The 16,138-nt window shown below is 41.8% G+C and overlaps 1 protein-coding gene across 1 annotated transcript; it reads left to right on the top strand.

The window, feature by feature from the left end:
- Nucleotides 1-11,560: 11,560 nt before the first annotated feature.
- fgf3 (fibroblast growth factor 3) lies at nt 11,561-15,755 on the top strand. Its single transcript, XM_003969450.2, has 3 exons — nt 11,561-12,594; nt 13,319-13,422; nt 13,725-15,755. The coding sequence occupies exons 1-3, from the start codon at nt 12,351-12,353 to the stop codon at nt 14,091-14,093; spliced, it is 717 nt and encodes a 238-aa protein (XP_003969499.1). The 5' UTR covers nt 11,561-12,350; the 3' UTR covers nt 14,094-15,755.
- The last annotated feature ends 383 nt before the right edge of the window (nt 15,756-16,138 follow it).

Genomic DNA, 16,138 nt, shown 5'->3' with positions numbered 1-16,138 from the left:
CTTCCACACAGTGAGTGCTCTGTTATGTCTGGCCTCTTTGTTGATGACTTTAACACAGTTAATGTATAAAGTCTTAAGGTCTGCATTATGTAGGCTCAGGATTTCTGTGCGGAAGACATTTTGGAGATGACCAATATGGTCAAAAAACTGAAGGTACAGGTGAAACAGGGAAAGATTTTGTGAGGTTGGCCTCAGCTTCCCCTCTTTCATGCAGCAGGATAATTGGCAAAAAAAAAAAAAAAAACCCTACATTTTTTCGAGAATTTATTATTATTCGAAAGGCAATCTACAATAAAAATAACACTAATGGAGTTTCACAAAATAATGGAGTTTGTGGAAAAATACAGAGTCAATACATCCAAGTTCAGGAGATCAGATAGATGAAACCAGGACAGAGAGCAAACAGAGACAAGGTCAGACCCAAAATAAAGTGATTACCAAGGCAGTGACAAGACAGGTCTTCAACAGGCAGAGACAGCAACAGGAAAATACTCCAAGGAGTAAAGCTGGAAAATCTGACATCGAGCTCAGAACAATGTGGCACATGTGGAACTCTCACTTCAGTTTTGTGACTGATGCAGGTGAATGGGATGGGGGTGTGACTGATTGGCAGGTGAGTTGCGACACAAAAGCCTTTTCTTGATCTACTGCAATCAAGCCAGTATTTACTCCCAATGAGACATCCAAAAACATTTGGAATAAGGTTGACATTTTCTACCATTGACACGCCACATATATAGTGCATCTGATCCAGGTGGATGAGCGACTTCAGCGAAGCAGCTAAGGATTTGTAGAGGATCTTGTAGACAGTACAATGCAGAGATACGGGGTGCCAATTTTTTTATGTCCCGTAGGGTACCTTTATTTGGAAGGAGAGCGATTACCTCCCTTCGGCAAGACAAGGTCCAGGATCCGGAGACAAAGCTTTCATTGAAGACTTCCAGCACATACGAGACAACATTCCACAAAGCTTTAAAAAATTCCAGATTGAGACTGTCAATGCCTGAGGCCTCCTGGTCCTGCACACTCTGAAGAGCAGCATACAGCTCGTTTGCAGACTGGAGTGCTGTCACTGGGAGTTAGTCTCACCCAAGAGTGTTATAAAATCACTCCATAAATAACCCAGAACCTCACTAAAACTTTTATCAATAGCTAAAACTGTAGTTGCTTTTAGAAAAAAAAACATTCTGAATAAAAACACTAAATAACACCAACAAATGATCTGTAAAGCCTGTAAATTCCTACATGATTTGAAAATACAAAAATGCTGCTTAAAACAATAAAAGCCATTGAGGGCCCCAATCTCAATGCCAGTCAGTTTGGATCCATTAATGTTTAAACTCTCAAGTTTAAAGTTCATCACAGAGGATGAGAGATTTCAAACAATGCTAAAAGCAGCCAACTTTTAATATCTCTTTTGGTTGCCCGGATTGGTGTTATTGGGGCCCCGCTCTGGAGCCAGAGGTTTAGGTTCGCGAGCAAGAGCACGGTGGCCAGATCTCTGCCCATGGGAACAAGATTCATTAAGGGCTAGAGCAGTTGTGGCCAGGTGCCTTAATGACTTCTTGGACCAAAACTCTGGCTATATGAACATTGAATGTCAGCTCACTAGGGGAAGGAGACTGAGTTTGTACAGGAGGTTCAGAGGTACCAGCTGGAGATAGTTGAGCTTGCCTCTACACACAACATGGGTTCTGCAACCCAAATCCTTGAGAGGGGCTGGAACCTGCCCACGTTGGGCAACTCCAGATTGAGCTGGTGTGGGTTGGTGTGGAATACCTTGTAGCTCACTGAAAAAAGAGGGGGTCACCTCCCTGTGTCTTCAGGTTAGAGTACCTGTCTTCTTGGACTCTCTGGGAGGGGTACTTGCTCTGTTATTGGACTTTTATGCTAGTCACAGCTTGTCTATAACAAAGACCATGTTCAAGCATAAGGATGCCCATCAGTGAATTCAGGATCCAGGAGGAACAATGTGGTTTTCATCCCAGTCGCAGAACAGTGGACCAGCTCTATACCCTCCAGAGTGCTTAAGGGATCATGGGAGTTTGCCAACCAGTCATGATGTGATTTGTTCCTCTGGAAAAGGCATTCGACCCTCATGGTATCCTGTGGGGGGTACTCCATGAGTATCAGTTCCGTGGTCCTCTACTGCCAAGGGCTGTTTGGGCTCTCTATAACTGGAGCAGGAGCATGGCTTGCATTGCCAGCAATAAGTCAGTCAGACTTGTTTTCAGTGGCTGTTGGACTCTGGCAGGGCTGCCCTTTCCCACCAGTTATTGGACAAAAAGTCCAATAACTGGTGGGAAAGGGCGTTTGTCACAGCATATCCATAAAAAATACATGTTCAAGCAAGAGTGTCCATCAGTACGCATGGCACTAGAAAACCATAGGCTGATTATTTCTGGCCATATATCTTGAACACTTGGCTAAAGAGAGGGGCTGAGCTGTCGACCACCACCTGGTGGTGAGTTTGATCTTCTGGTGGGGAGGAAGTTGGACAGACCTGGAAGACCCAAACATATTGTGAAAGTCTACTGGAAATGTCTGTCCAAGCCCTCTGTCAGGAAAGTCTTGTCCCATGGAACTCCTGAAACAGTTGACGGGTACCCACAGGCCAAAATAACTGCCTACTGGACTGTCCTGGAGGCAAATAAGGCAAGTCTGGGAAGAGTAAGGTCAGACCATGAAGGAGGACTATCAGGCAGCTTCAAAAACTTAATTCAAACTGTCCAGTGCCTCAGGAGGGGAAATTTATGTTATGATACAGTTTGAGTGGGGAGTGGATGATCTCAACTGCAGGTATTGTCAAACAGTGCTAGGAATATTTCAAGGAGCTTCTCAATCCTACTGACACACCTTCTATTCAGGAGGTTCAGTTGCACTCATCCATCATCCAAGCTGATGTCAATGAGCCATTTCGTAAACTATTGATGGAAAAGACTGGATGGGATGAGATATACAGTACCCCAAATACTTCAAGTCTCTGGATATTGTGGGTCTGTCTTGGTTGACATGCTTCTGCAGCATTTCATATCTTTTTTTGAAGAAGAAAACTTTTGATTGTTTTTAGCATATTGTGGGAGGATGAAGAAAGACTCGAAGCACAGTTTTTCTTAGTTTCCTTTATAAACACCAAAACTCGAATGAATCACTACTAAAAGTGCGCCAAGGACATAAGGGCGCGTAACACGCCCCCAACCCATAATCCACCTGAGTGAGAGATATCCTCATGCCTGCCACAATATCAAAATTATGTCCTGATATTCATATTTTTGACATTGTGTATGAATTCACTGTCATCAGGGGCAGTGATAGCTGTCGGTTGGGAACTCGGCTGAGTCCCAGTGTAGACAAAACATAGAAGGTGTTCTGGGAGTAGGGGAAGGTGCCAGAGCACCTTTAGAACACTGCCAAGGTACCCTTGAACAATGTACCGAACCCACAAATGCTCAAATAGGGCCCTGCAATGAACTGGCAAATCATCCAGGGGTGGACCTGCCTTCACCCATTGTGTACCCTCCCTAAAGGGATAAAGCGGTTAAGAAGACGAGATGAGAGACTGAGGGTTCTGAGGGTTTGATGTCCAAGCAGCCTCCTGCTTCATCTTGTCTATGACTTCTTCTGCCTTCCCATAACATGTTTTACCTGTCTCAATTGATTTCCTTGCCCCAAACTCACCTACCTGTCCAACACCAATATCACCAATCTCTTCACCATTGTTCAACCTGTGTTGACGTTCCCACTTAACTCACCTTCCTGAGACTCCACATGACTTACTTGTCTTACCCCTGATCACTACACACAGCAGTGACGCCACATTTTGTCCACATCTGAGTGTGTTTCTGTGGTCCTGCAGCACTGTCTACAGCTGTGCCACATTCTGATCTACTTGAAATCCAGGCTCTGTTACCACTCTTATAAGCAAGTAGAATAGAACTGATAACATTAGTGGACAAAGCCACCAACTAGATTCAATACGGAGCAGCAAAGCCTTGAAAGGAGGTGCGGACTGGACTCCAAAACTCCAATTCAGCACAAGCAAGTCCTTCTGCTCAGGTGGTTAATGGCAAAATGATTAATGGTGGTTTCAGAGGCAAATGGGATTAAACAGTTTGTAAAGAAAGTATTATACTACGGATAACTCTGATGATGATGACACTATTTTTGCTGGGTCATGGTTGTGGCCAGATTGTACTGAATCATATGTGTCAATTGCCCAATTCCAAGAAAAGGCCAGCATGTGAAAACCCAAACAGCACACACACTGCAACCAGTGTGGCATTACAAAAGTTTCCTTTCAACAGGGAGTCAGAGGGTTGTGGCATAGAAATTTACCATGTTCCAAAAAAGCAGGAAATCACACAAGAACAGATTGAAAGTCCAAAACCAATACATATGGTCGGGGACTGGAAGGATTAGGAAATTACCGAGATTCAGGCAGGGTTGGCTGGTCAAAGACAGGCAAGGTGCTACTACTGTGAAACATGTTATTAAATCTGTTTCTCCATTTTCTCCCCCGCCTCCATAGAGATGGTTTTCCCCTTCTACTCCTTGTGCTTACTAAACCTTATTTCATTTTATTGACAGAAGTTTAACCTTCTGCCTTTCCACAGGTAAGATTCTGACAGAATAATGAACATTTGTGGCAAGGAAAACATCATCCTTGCACAGCATATGGGGGACCCTCCTGCTGGTGGCCCGCTGGGAAAAGGAGGACAAGAGGAGATAGAGCATAGGTGAAGGACAGAAAGATCACATCAGCCTCACTGGACCACAGGAAAAACTTCAGTGTGGATTTTAGTTTAGTTAGAGGAGCCAAACCTTTACAATAGACGATAAAAATTGGCAAAGCCCAAGAATCATTGGAGCTGCTTATGTGAGGAAGGAGCTAGCCATTCCACTACAATCATCACTTTGGCAGGGTCTGGTGAAAGTTATTACCGACCAATGACAAACCCTAGGAAAGAAATCAATGTGGTGTGGAAGTTGTACTTCTCTACTTTTATTTTAAAAAAAGATTTTTCACCAGAAGGTATTGGAGAACTGGAGATGCTGGTGGAGATTCTGAACATGTTCCTCTTTCATCTCAGACAAGAGGATGTTTCCGAGGCAGACACAGGGGAACTTGCTCAACATATCACGAGGATGTCATTGATGAGCGACTAGAACACAGTTCGAACATTGGTAAGTCTGAAAGACATCACAAGGTACTCGAAATGGCCCATGGGAGTGTTGAAAGCCATCTTCCATTTGTCGCCTTGACAAGATGAAGGAAGGATCAGCACAGTCGCTAGGAATTCACTTATGAACTTTTCACTTCACCTACATCATGTTTGGCAGGAATGGTGGAAGAAGGGGATACAGTGGAAAAGTGAGGCTATAATTGGCACAGGCTCACAAAAATTACACAATAGAAGATTGGAAAAATATTCCTTGTCTGACGAGTCTCCATTTCAGCAGCAACATACAGATGATCACATCAGAATTTCCCCATAAAAAACATAAAATCATGAATCCATCCTGCCTTGTTTCAGTGGTACAAGCTGCTGGTGGTGGTGCAATGGTGTGGGATATAAATTCTTGGAACACTTTGGGCCCCTTAGTAGCAATTGAGCATTGTTGGAATGTTGCTGACCACGTTTATCTCTTTATGACCACAGTCCACCCATCTTGACATCTTAGTTATGCTGCTATCAAATCAAATCAATCAATCGTTATTTATATAACATCTATTACAATGCTATAGGCCGAGGCTGCCCTCTCCTCTCCTCTCCTCCTGATATTATTTCTTGTGTAGTTTTTCTGCTTCTCTTCCCCCCTCTCTCTGTATCCATCTACAGTTATCACCGCCTTCATAGCTGTATGCTGACCTACTGACCTCAAACCCCGCTGACCCACTCAACTCCTATACCAGCATTATATATATATATATATATATTTTATACATATATTTAATGTATTTCTTCTGTCTAATCTCTCCTCTACATGTCCTCCCCCTTCTCCTCCCTCTCTACCCAGCCGACCATCAGTAGGAGGGTCTCCCTACATGAGCCTGGTCCTGCTCAAGGTTTCTTCCTGTTAAAGGGGACTTTTTGCCACTGTTGCATGTTGGAGGTCAGGCCCTGGGATTCTGTAAAGCGCCTAGAGACAATTTTGATTGTAACATGCTATCTAAATAAAGGTCGGTCGGTCGGTCTTCTAATGGCTAGAAATGTCTCCAACACCTTGTGTGTGGGTCCATGTCGCTGGGAGTCATGGCAGAGGTTGTAATGGCAGAAGTGGGGGAAAGCCAGTCTTACCATTGCTTCCAGATACCTGCTGATATCTTGCCACCAGACCAGGCCCCTGCAATGTTGTTTGATCTTCACGATGGCCAAGGGTCCATAATGAACCTTGGCAAGGACATGCTCTCTCAAGGCACTTTGGACCAGAGTGTACAGCCCTCTCACTACACAAATGTCTTTCCAGCATGCTAAATCAGTCCTGACCCTGTGATAAGGGAACTGGTTCCTCTGGAACCCTGGTTGGCCGGTCCTCACAGATGATCACGGATTAGCTGGGTAAGTACAGGGTCCTGTGCCGATGCTGCCTGAACCTCTGACAGGGAAGATGGTTGCCTTGAGAAATGTGTGCAGCATGAGAACCAATTCAGTCCCTGGGGTCTTGGATGGAATCTGGTGTGTGGGTTGGGCATGGCTCTGGAAAGCAGGCTAGCTATGATGTTTTCCCTGCCAAGTTTGACCCATGTGGTGAAGTTATACACCTCCAACCTTTTTTGTTTCTGCCCCCCCCTTCTGTAGTTGCATGCTGACCTACTGACCTCTGACCCCGCTGACCCACTCAACTTGACTCTACCGGCAGCTTATTTTAATTAATATAATGTATTTCTGTATGTATGTTCTACCTATTCTCTCCTCTACCTGTCCTCTCCCTCCTCCTCTCTCTCTTCCCCGCCGACCATCAGCAGGAGGGTCCCCTATATGATCCTCGTCCTGCTCAAGGTTTCTTCCTGTTAAAGGGGAGTTTTTCCTTGCTACTGTTGTTTGTTGGGGGTTCAGGCCTTGGGATTCTGTAAAGCGCCTAGAAACAATTTTGATTGTAACAGACGCTATATAAATAAAGATTTATTGATAAAAATAAAGATTGATAAAGGCACAGTGGTTTGTATCGGGGCTGTGAGGGCCTGGTAGTCAGTGTGCAGTGTGAAATGTCACCTGTACAGCTACATACGCTATCTGTAACATGCCAAGATGCAGACCAATGCTGCCTTCTCTCCCACTGAGAACTTCTTCTCAACCTGGGTGGGCAAACTTGAGGCAAATGCCCCTGGGTGTTCCGTCCCATACTGGAATTGAGACAGGATTGCGCCAACTCCCATGTTCAAAGCATCGCATCTCATAAATGTGGGGCTGAGCAGGTTGAAGATGGCAAGCACATATAGGGAAGTGATCTGCAACTTGAGCTGGTGGACTGCAGCAGAGCATACGGTGGTCTAGTTCGAAGGTGAATTATGTTTCAGGAGGGCAGTAGCGATGTGTCTGAATATATGGGGACAGAACACAGGTAGTATGCAGATATTCCTAGGAATAATGAAAGCTGTACAGTACAAGAGGGTTTGGGAAACTGCAGAACAACGGTAAGACAATCAAATTTTGCTATTAGATGAGATGAAGGCAGATAACATTTTAGAGGCAACTTTCCTCACAAAACACCAATGCCCCGCCCCTTTTATAAAAACTACCACCTGTTGATCTCCTCAGTGCTGGCTGCTGTCTGTTGCACTAACAGAACAAACTGGTACAGCTCTGGACCACTTTGGTTGTGCTAAATTACCACTCTGTGGGAAGCTTGTCTTGTCGACTAGTACTGTCAGAGTAGCTCATGGGGGTGTTGTTTCACTTTAAGTCTAGACTTGATTTTTCTAAGTGATTCTGACTTGCTGGTGTGCGCGTGCTTGCACACGTGAGCTGATGGCTAGATGCTCCAATTAATCTGTTATCAAATCAAATCAACTCTGTCAAATTTTGGTGCTATTTAAAAACAGATGTAACAGGAGGCACCCCTTTCAAAAAGTTCAACGTGTGTCTTGTCATTCATAAGAATATTTTCTTAAAATCTTAATAATCTCTTTCTGTGTATATATATATATATTTATGTACATATATATATATATATATATATATAAATCTCTTCTTCGCCCTCCTGGGCGGTGCCTTCTTCCTTCAGACTCGGGTCCTCTACCAGAGGCCTGGGAGTCTGAGGGTTCTGCGCAGGATCTTAGCTGTTCCTAGGACTGCGCTCTTCTGGACAGAGATCTCTGATGTGGTTCCTGGTATCTGTTGGAGCCATCAACTCAGGTTGTGTGTTACTGCGCCTAATGTCCCAATCACTACTACAGTATATTACAGTATATATTGTGATGTGTGTGAGCAGTTTTATTCTTGTCAGTTTTGTGGTGGTTTGTGTGCATGTCTATCAAAGCCATTGATGGCCTATAGAGTTTCATCCTTCCACAATTGCTTGCCTGTTAGAAGGTGCAGCCGCTTTGGAGGTATCTGAAACCTGCTGCTAACAATCAAAGAGCTCTATGAGTATACGGCAGACCTATCTGGTTACAGAAGGTGAGCAAATGAATGAAAAACAAAGACAGAAGGTTACAGAAAGGGAGAGTGTAGTGAGAATGGGAGAAGTACAAAAGCAAAGCAAGCAAAAAAAACTTTGCATGGTTCAAAGGCAATTTTCATGTAGATTGTGGTAACAGTTCTAAAATATGCAGAGTTAAAATATGCTATTGACACTTCATCTTTTCATTTTCAGCTTTTGTCTATTTCCTTCAGAGCTAATGAATAACCAAATTAATACAGGCACACATAAAAAAACTATACCATCTTACTAACTGTGTATATGGAAATGTTTGTGTGCATGTGTGTACATGTATATACGTGCGTGTGTGTGTGTGTGTACCCGTGTGTCTTTTTTGATAGCTTGTAGCTTGTTTGCTGTGAGCAAGTGAGATCAAAGTCATGAGGACAAAAGTGGCTCAGCTGTGATTTGTCTGGAGATGAGTGGCAGCGGCTGGGACCAGCCCTCTGATCAACGCCACACCAAAGAAATCTACCCATGAGAAAAACTACAGTAGAAAGGGTTCAATGGTCATTTTGATTTCCTGGTACCTCCTTTTTCCTCTGCAAAAAGCAGTGTTCCAGGAAAGTACCTGCCTAATAAACTTTATTATTGTAGAAAAGAACCACTTTTGTGCCAAGAGGAGCTTTTGGGGGTTATAAAGAAGGGAGAATTTAAGCAAGGTGAATTACGGTAAATGAGTACAAAAAAATCTGCTTTCATTTCCAGTTTTACAGAAGAAAGGAAGTTAAAACTAATATTTTCTGTTTTGTATGTTCTTAAAGCAATAGTAACCTTTTGCTCAATATTTGATGTCAGCATAGGTGTTAACATATCCGGAAAGTTCTTATTCAAATTACAGGGTGCCATCAAATAATGAGAAAAGAAAAAAAAATAAACACAATTACTTACTTTTAGTGACACAAATGGCACAGGTTATGTGAATTTCTAGAGCAATTATGATCTCATTTACAGCACTACATAAACATACTGAGCACATAAACTGGTCAGGAAGGAAATTGAAGCCTACTTGTGTAGGTACTCTAAAAGTGATTGAATTATTCTGTGACAATATTGTATAATGATGAAAGTGCATGCGAGCAAACTATGCTATTGTGCTATTGTACAACTAGTAAGTAGTCATGCAGCCCTTTGCAGAAAGGCATTAAAGCTGAGGTTTTTGTAAACATTATTCTAATACATGAAGTTTATCATTGCATTTTATTGACTGGTTGTTCGCCAGTATTTGCCTTACTCATCAAAGAGCCAATTCAATTTTGCTGTGACTGTATCTGAAATCCCTCCCTGTTCCCTAAATATGGCACTAATTAAGGAGATCATTATTTTGTGGGGTTGTCCGAAAGTCAGGTGAGGAGCACTAAACCCGTGTGTGTGTGTGTGTGTGTATGTGTGTGTGTGTGAACACTTTGTTTTCTGACCAGATTTTAATTATTCTTGTAGCAACAAGGGAAAACAAATCAAACAAACCAAAAACACAATGCATGAATCCATGAGTTGGGCTTTGTGTATCTATGTGCGTGTGTGCTCATTACAAATTGAGAGCATTTGTCCTACTTATTGCAAGGATGCTTTGAGAGTAGCATGGAGGTGGTGTAATTAAAATAGTTTCTGAAAGAAACAGCTCACCACATCTGAAGTTACACCCTCTTCCAGTATTTGACCACATCAAAAACGTCTCACTTAGATATGGCCACCCGACCAACCTCCAAAAACACAGCCTGACTGATGTTTTGGTGAGATGACTGATTTTTACAAGGTCTCTGAGGTATAACATGCACCCATTTATAATTAAAAGAGGTGCATTTTTCTGATCACTGGGGTAAATTAAATGACAGAGGCAGCTAGCTAGGTGATGTATGAGAAGGAAAGATAAATTAACTGTCAGTTCTCCTGGGAATTCTTTTTAGCAGCAGTGAAGCAGTGCCAAAGGGCAGAGAGATTTGTAGATGATGGTGCTAATTACCAAAATGCAAACCATAATGTGACCAAGATGGAAGCAATTTACGCAGTAGTCATTTAGCCTGCTGTTCTTCCGCCCACCGGCTGCTGCCCAGCCAACACTGGGATGGGAAAAGTCTGCTGCAATCCACTTTCTGGGTGAAGGACAAAGAAGCCAAAGACGGATAAAGAGTTGTGGTGTAAAGAGCACGTGGAGCACACTCTGCAACAGCCCATCCGTTTATCCTTATTCTTTAGCAAATGAAGAACAACATGTCAGGCTGTAAATTGACAGACAATGGATATTACTTAGAGGACAAGAGCATATTAGCTTTTGACCATTATTAAAGCACATGATGTTTAACTTTGGCTCAGTTTTATTTTATTTCAAAGATCTAATTTTCAGAAGGACAACAGTTTTCTGATACACAGTAATCCGTGTCAAATAGGAAATAGTGTAGCAACAGTTTTTGGTAAAGGTGGGCTGATTAATTCCAGTGTTAAGACGTGTCTGGTTGCTGTCATGCTGTCTTTAGCCTTTTTCAAATTAGACTTTGACAAATGGTGTGTGGTGCGTGTGTGTGTGTGTGTGTGTGTGTGTGTGTGTGTGTGTGTGGGCGGGGGGGGGGGGCTTTTTTAGATTCTCCTGACACATATGAGCTCCAGTGATCACTTGAATGGCTTTCTTTCTTTCTTTCTTTTTGTATGAGCTAATATGTGTGAAGATAAGAATTATGTTTCAGCCAAAGATATTTAATATTGCCAAAATGATACCTATGACCACAATATGACTAATTCTCTTCCATGTATACAAAGACACCCATTAAGAAGTACATAGTAGGGGGGCTGTGTTTTTTAGTGCATTTATACATTTCAGACAAATTACAAGTCACGAGTACATTTATTAACAGGTTCTTCTTCCTGAATGAAGCCCAATGAGATTAATCTGAAATAATCACGTTTATTGTTGACAGGGATAATAGCACAGGAGTTAAGAAGCGTAAATTAACATCGTTTTTATCAGTCACATCACTGGGAATTGTGCCAGATAGAATAATGCATATTACACATTCCCTCCCACATGGAATGAGAAAGAATAATCTGAGAAATATTGAAACCATAGTTTCCGGTTAAACTGTTATAAATTTACCAGGGTGGGTCAGATTCAGATTTACCTTTTCAGAGTTTCCGATTGATGTACAATTAAACCATTTTTATTAGTATCATCAATATTGGTGTGTTGGTTGAAATCTTCCCACAGTCTTGGTGATTCCACTGTAAACTGCTGCTGAGCACCTGTTGCAGCACTAGGCTCTGGTTCTGCTGGCCTGTATAATTTCGGATGTCTAATTGCTCTTTTAGGATATTACAGACATAGAGTTCAGAGGGAGAGACCTATTCCGCACGCAGTCACTATGTAATTTTATCCACACCACAGTCTCTCACTTCACACAGGGCTGATACCTTTGCCTCCCCCTTTCCTTTGTATCAATTGGTTGGAGTTCAGCCTATTGTCACCACAAGGTTCTTTTATATCTGCGCTCAATGTTCACACAGGCTCTCAGTCAAACCCACAGCAGGCATTTCACGGAACAGCATAAGGCGAGGAACAGATCCCACCTTTCGGCTTCAGCTGCGTCTATCGGGCTCGGATATCCACAATGCTTTAGTTCTTGTTCTCCAGGGCCCCGGCACTTTAATGGGACCGCGAGAGTCAAACAAGAACTCTCAATTTTCTCGCACGATCCTCGCACCCTGGCCATGCCACGATGCTTGTGATACCTCTCCTGGTGTTGTTGAATCTGTTAGATCCCGTTAGCTCCAAGTCCAGTTGTGCCACTGGAGCGGCTTGCGACCTCCGGCAGCGCAGAGACGCCGGGGGTCGCGGAGGAGTGTACGAACATCTCGGTGGAGCGCCGAGACGCAGGAAGCTCTACTGCGCTACTAAATATCATTTACAAATACACACTAATGGAAGGATCGGGGGATCATTGGAGGATAACAACCCGTTCAGTGAGTATTCACCAACACCGAGTGACTACTTTGCCAAGAACTAAAATGCAAAAATTGTTCGTGTTGATATGAACAACCTTTATTACAGCTTTATTTCTTTATATAGAACATTGCTTTGCACCGTAGGCAGCATGGATATATTATTTAGTTTTGGAGATCTATATATCCGGTCCTGATTCTATGAACGTGTTTAATAGAACGTTTGCTTTAGAAAATGGAATTTATGCACGTTTTATACTAGTCAGATTCTGGGTATCGATTTTATCCAGAACGGCTGTTTCACATGTTCATTATGATGCTCTCTCTCTCTTTCTCTCTCTTTCCCTCTCTATGTCTCTCTCTCAGTCTCAGAGACAGAGAGAGAGAGAGAGAGAGAGAGAGAGAGAGAGAGAGAGAGAGAGAGAGAGAGAGAGAGAGAGAATGTAGCAGGCAGGTTGTCTTTGAAGCAACAAAGTATTTCCAGTCAGGACAAAGGCAGGAGTGGTTTTCTACTGGGATGAAAAAACTAGTGTCTAATCAATTACAGCTTCATAAAAAAATTCAATTATAAGAGGTGATAAAGCAGGAAACTGGTGCGGTTACTTACTGATGTGGTTCTCCACTTCTTTACGATCTTCTTAATGACTGAGTAAGGTTTCCTGAATAAAAAGAACAAACTAAACAGTCATTCATATTAACAGCGATATATTTTGCATGGTCTATAACAGTTTTGTTTATGTTGCAGGCATAATGGAAATCACAGCAGTGGATGTGGGTGTCGTGGCTATAAAGGGTCTGTTCTCTGGAAGATATCTTGCCATGAATGATAAAGGCCGACTGTACGCCTCGGTGGGTCCTGATTTTCACAGTTAACATTCAATTCTTTTCTTTAAGCCTTTGTCCTTTACTTTAAACCTCATAAAAGCATAATCAGTATTGTTTAGTCACATTTCATATAGTATCCAGCTGCACTTTATCTAAAATCTAAAGAAACAAACTCCAAGATAAGATAATATGATGTTCGTATTACATAGTATCAGTGCTTATTAGTAGAACTCAACCAAGGTGACTTTGTTGCACTGTCAGTCAAAAACATTGACAAGCTGCATGATAAACAGAGGCCATTGTCTCATTCATTCTCATCCCACCAGGAAGTGTTCAATAAAGAATGCGAGTTTGTGGAGCGAATTCACGAACTGGGATACAACACCTACGCATCCCGCCATCATTCCACAGAACAACCGCTGTCATCAGGGAGCAGCAGCAGAAGGCGAGCGAGCGTGAAGCGCCAGTGGTACGTTTCAATTAATGGCAAAGGCCGACCACGGCGAGGATTTAAAACCCGGAGCACAGACAAGGCCTCCCTTTTCCTCCCTCGGGTATTGGGCCACAAGGACCATGAGCTGGTAAAGCAGCTGAGAGACAGTCAGAGAGGCGTGCACCAGCGTGCTGGTTGCACTAATTGCCAGAGAAGCCAGCACCATCCCAAGAGAGTTCAGAGACTAAGGTCAAATGGCTGAGCAGAGACTTACACATATAGCCCCTTAATGTCATGGCATACATCAATGTGATTTCAGCAGAGACTGACAGATGCTGATTTTTGGATAACTGATGAAGATATCCAAAACTCAGAGAAAGAGAAGACTTCTTCATTGTGCTACTGCTCTGTAAAGCAAGTTAATAATGTAGATGAGAGCCTTCATTTTATTTTATACACATTATTCTGTTCATCACTACGTTCTAATATGCACTATGAGTGTACAAATCAGTTTTGGGAAAAGAGGAAATGTTTTTTTCTTTCCTGTTTTATTTTTAAATACAGCCATGCACTTTTTGTAAAATTCACATTAAGTACCAGAGACGTTCGCTGAACCTGATCAGGTTCTTCAAGGTGATAATCTACTGCAAAATGAATAGTGTACTTTTCATTTTGACCTAATGATATGAGTATTTATTTAATGCCTCTTTTCTAAGTTATTAAGATTATTTCTGCATTTTCTTAAAAAAATGTTTATTTACTGAACACTTGGTTCCAACATAAATCATGTTATATTGACATAAAAAGACATCTGCATTATTTCTTCTCATTTTCCAGTAAGCTTTGTTTTTACATCAATTTAATTAAGCTCATTTTATTTCTAGTTTATAGCACTACTCAGAAATGTCAGCTGGCAGGTGGTTCCTACCATATAGAGAAGACTTGGACCAAAAGAAATCACCATAATAATCAATGAATTTATTTATTAGGAAAGCTTTTCTTCCTTTTTGATGTCAAAAACTTCATGGTTCCTGGATAGTGGCAGGAAATCTCCATTTCCTCACTGAACAATTTGCAGGTCACAGACTCGTGATTTGTTTCTATAACTGCTAATTTGTATTTCCAGTTAAATACAGCATGTCTATTTTTTAAGCCTCCCTATTACAATGTAGAACATATTCACTGTAAAATGTTTTGTACAAGATGAAAGATGTTGGCTATTTTGTAAATCTTTGTCTTGCCGCACAAAAACAATGCATTCAAAACTGCTAACAGGATGTAGCACTGTACAAGGATGAAGCTTTACAAGCTGTTATGTATAGCTCAAGTTCCTTAAAGTTTTTTATATATTGACCATGTTTTTTCTGTTTCCACCAGCAGCCTGTTTTATTGTCTTTTTTGTGTTTTTTATGTGCTGCACCTGGTGCTTAGCTGCAGCTACACAGTTGAACTGAATTGAATTAATAATTATTGTACAAGAAAAACTAATTTCAGTCAAATCACCAATGCAAAGTTCACAACACAGAGCATCCTTTTTGTTTGGAATTTAGCCGGCCTCACTCTCATCTATAAGTAGAAGCATATAAAGCCTTGTTATCCTATACCTGTGGGCTGAGGAGGCTTCCTGGCCTGGACAATGACTCCTCCCAAGAGGGGCCTGGGAAACGATGCCACCAGAGACTTTTAGGCCTTTTTGTTTGAAATGCCGACCAAAAGCCAAAGCCGATAAACAAGGTAGATACCTCTGTAAGCAGAAACTGTGTCATGCTATGGTTGTTATGAATACCCAAACCTAATATTACTCAATAGGGATAGAAGACTTCAGAGAAATTTTCTCCCTCCTACCTTTGCTCTATACATACTTAAATGAGGACTATAGGCCCCCTGGAGATTTATTTAATGTTAAATATAGCACACATGAAACAAACAGTTCTGTGGAATGCACCTTTCTGAGTGCCCCCCACCCTAAAAATTGCATTTAAAGATTAATGTCACTCCTATTCCTATTCTATGGTACTTAATGAAAAATATTCAAATGGCCCTCTGTGTAACCATAATATAATGGCCCAATTTCCTCTCACTGGACTGTGCAGACTAGTAAATTAATTAATTAATAAATACTTTATTGATGATTATTATTGATTCATGCTGTACAGAACAGATTTTTTGCTTTGCCACGCAATGGTCCTGCACAGTTAAGATAAGTAAGACTTTCAAACGAACCGTGGCCTTGTTCGGGTTAATTAATTTAAAAAAAAAAAAATGAAGTGATTATAATATATTTACATACAGTATATACCGCGTTTT

Source organism: Takifugu rubripes, chromosome 13, assembly GCF_901000725.2.
Source record: "Takifugu rubripes chromosome 13, fTakRub1.2, whole genome shotgun sequence".
Taxonomy (NCBI): Eukaryota; Metazoa; Chordata; class Actinopteri; order Tetraodontiformes; family Tetraodontidae; genus Takifugu; species Takifugu rubripes.
Note: the sequence above shows the minus strand (reverse complement) of the source record. Positions and strands in the feature narration are given on the sequence as shown.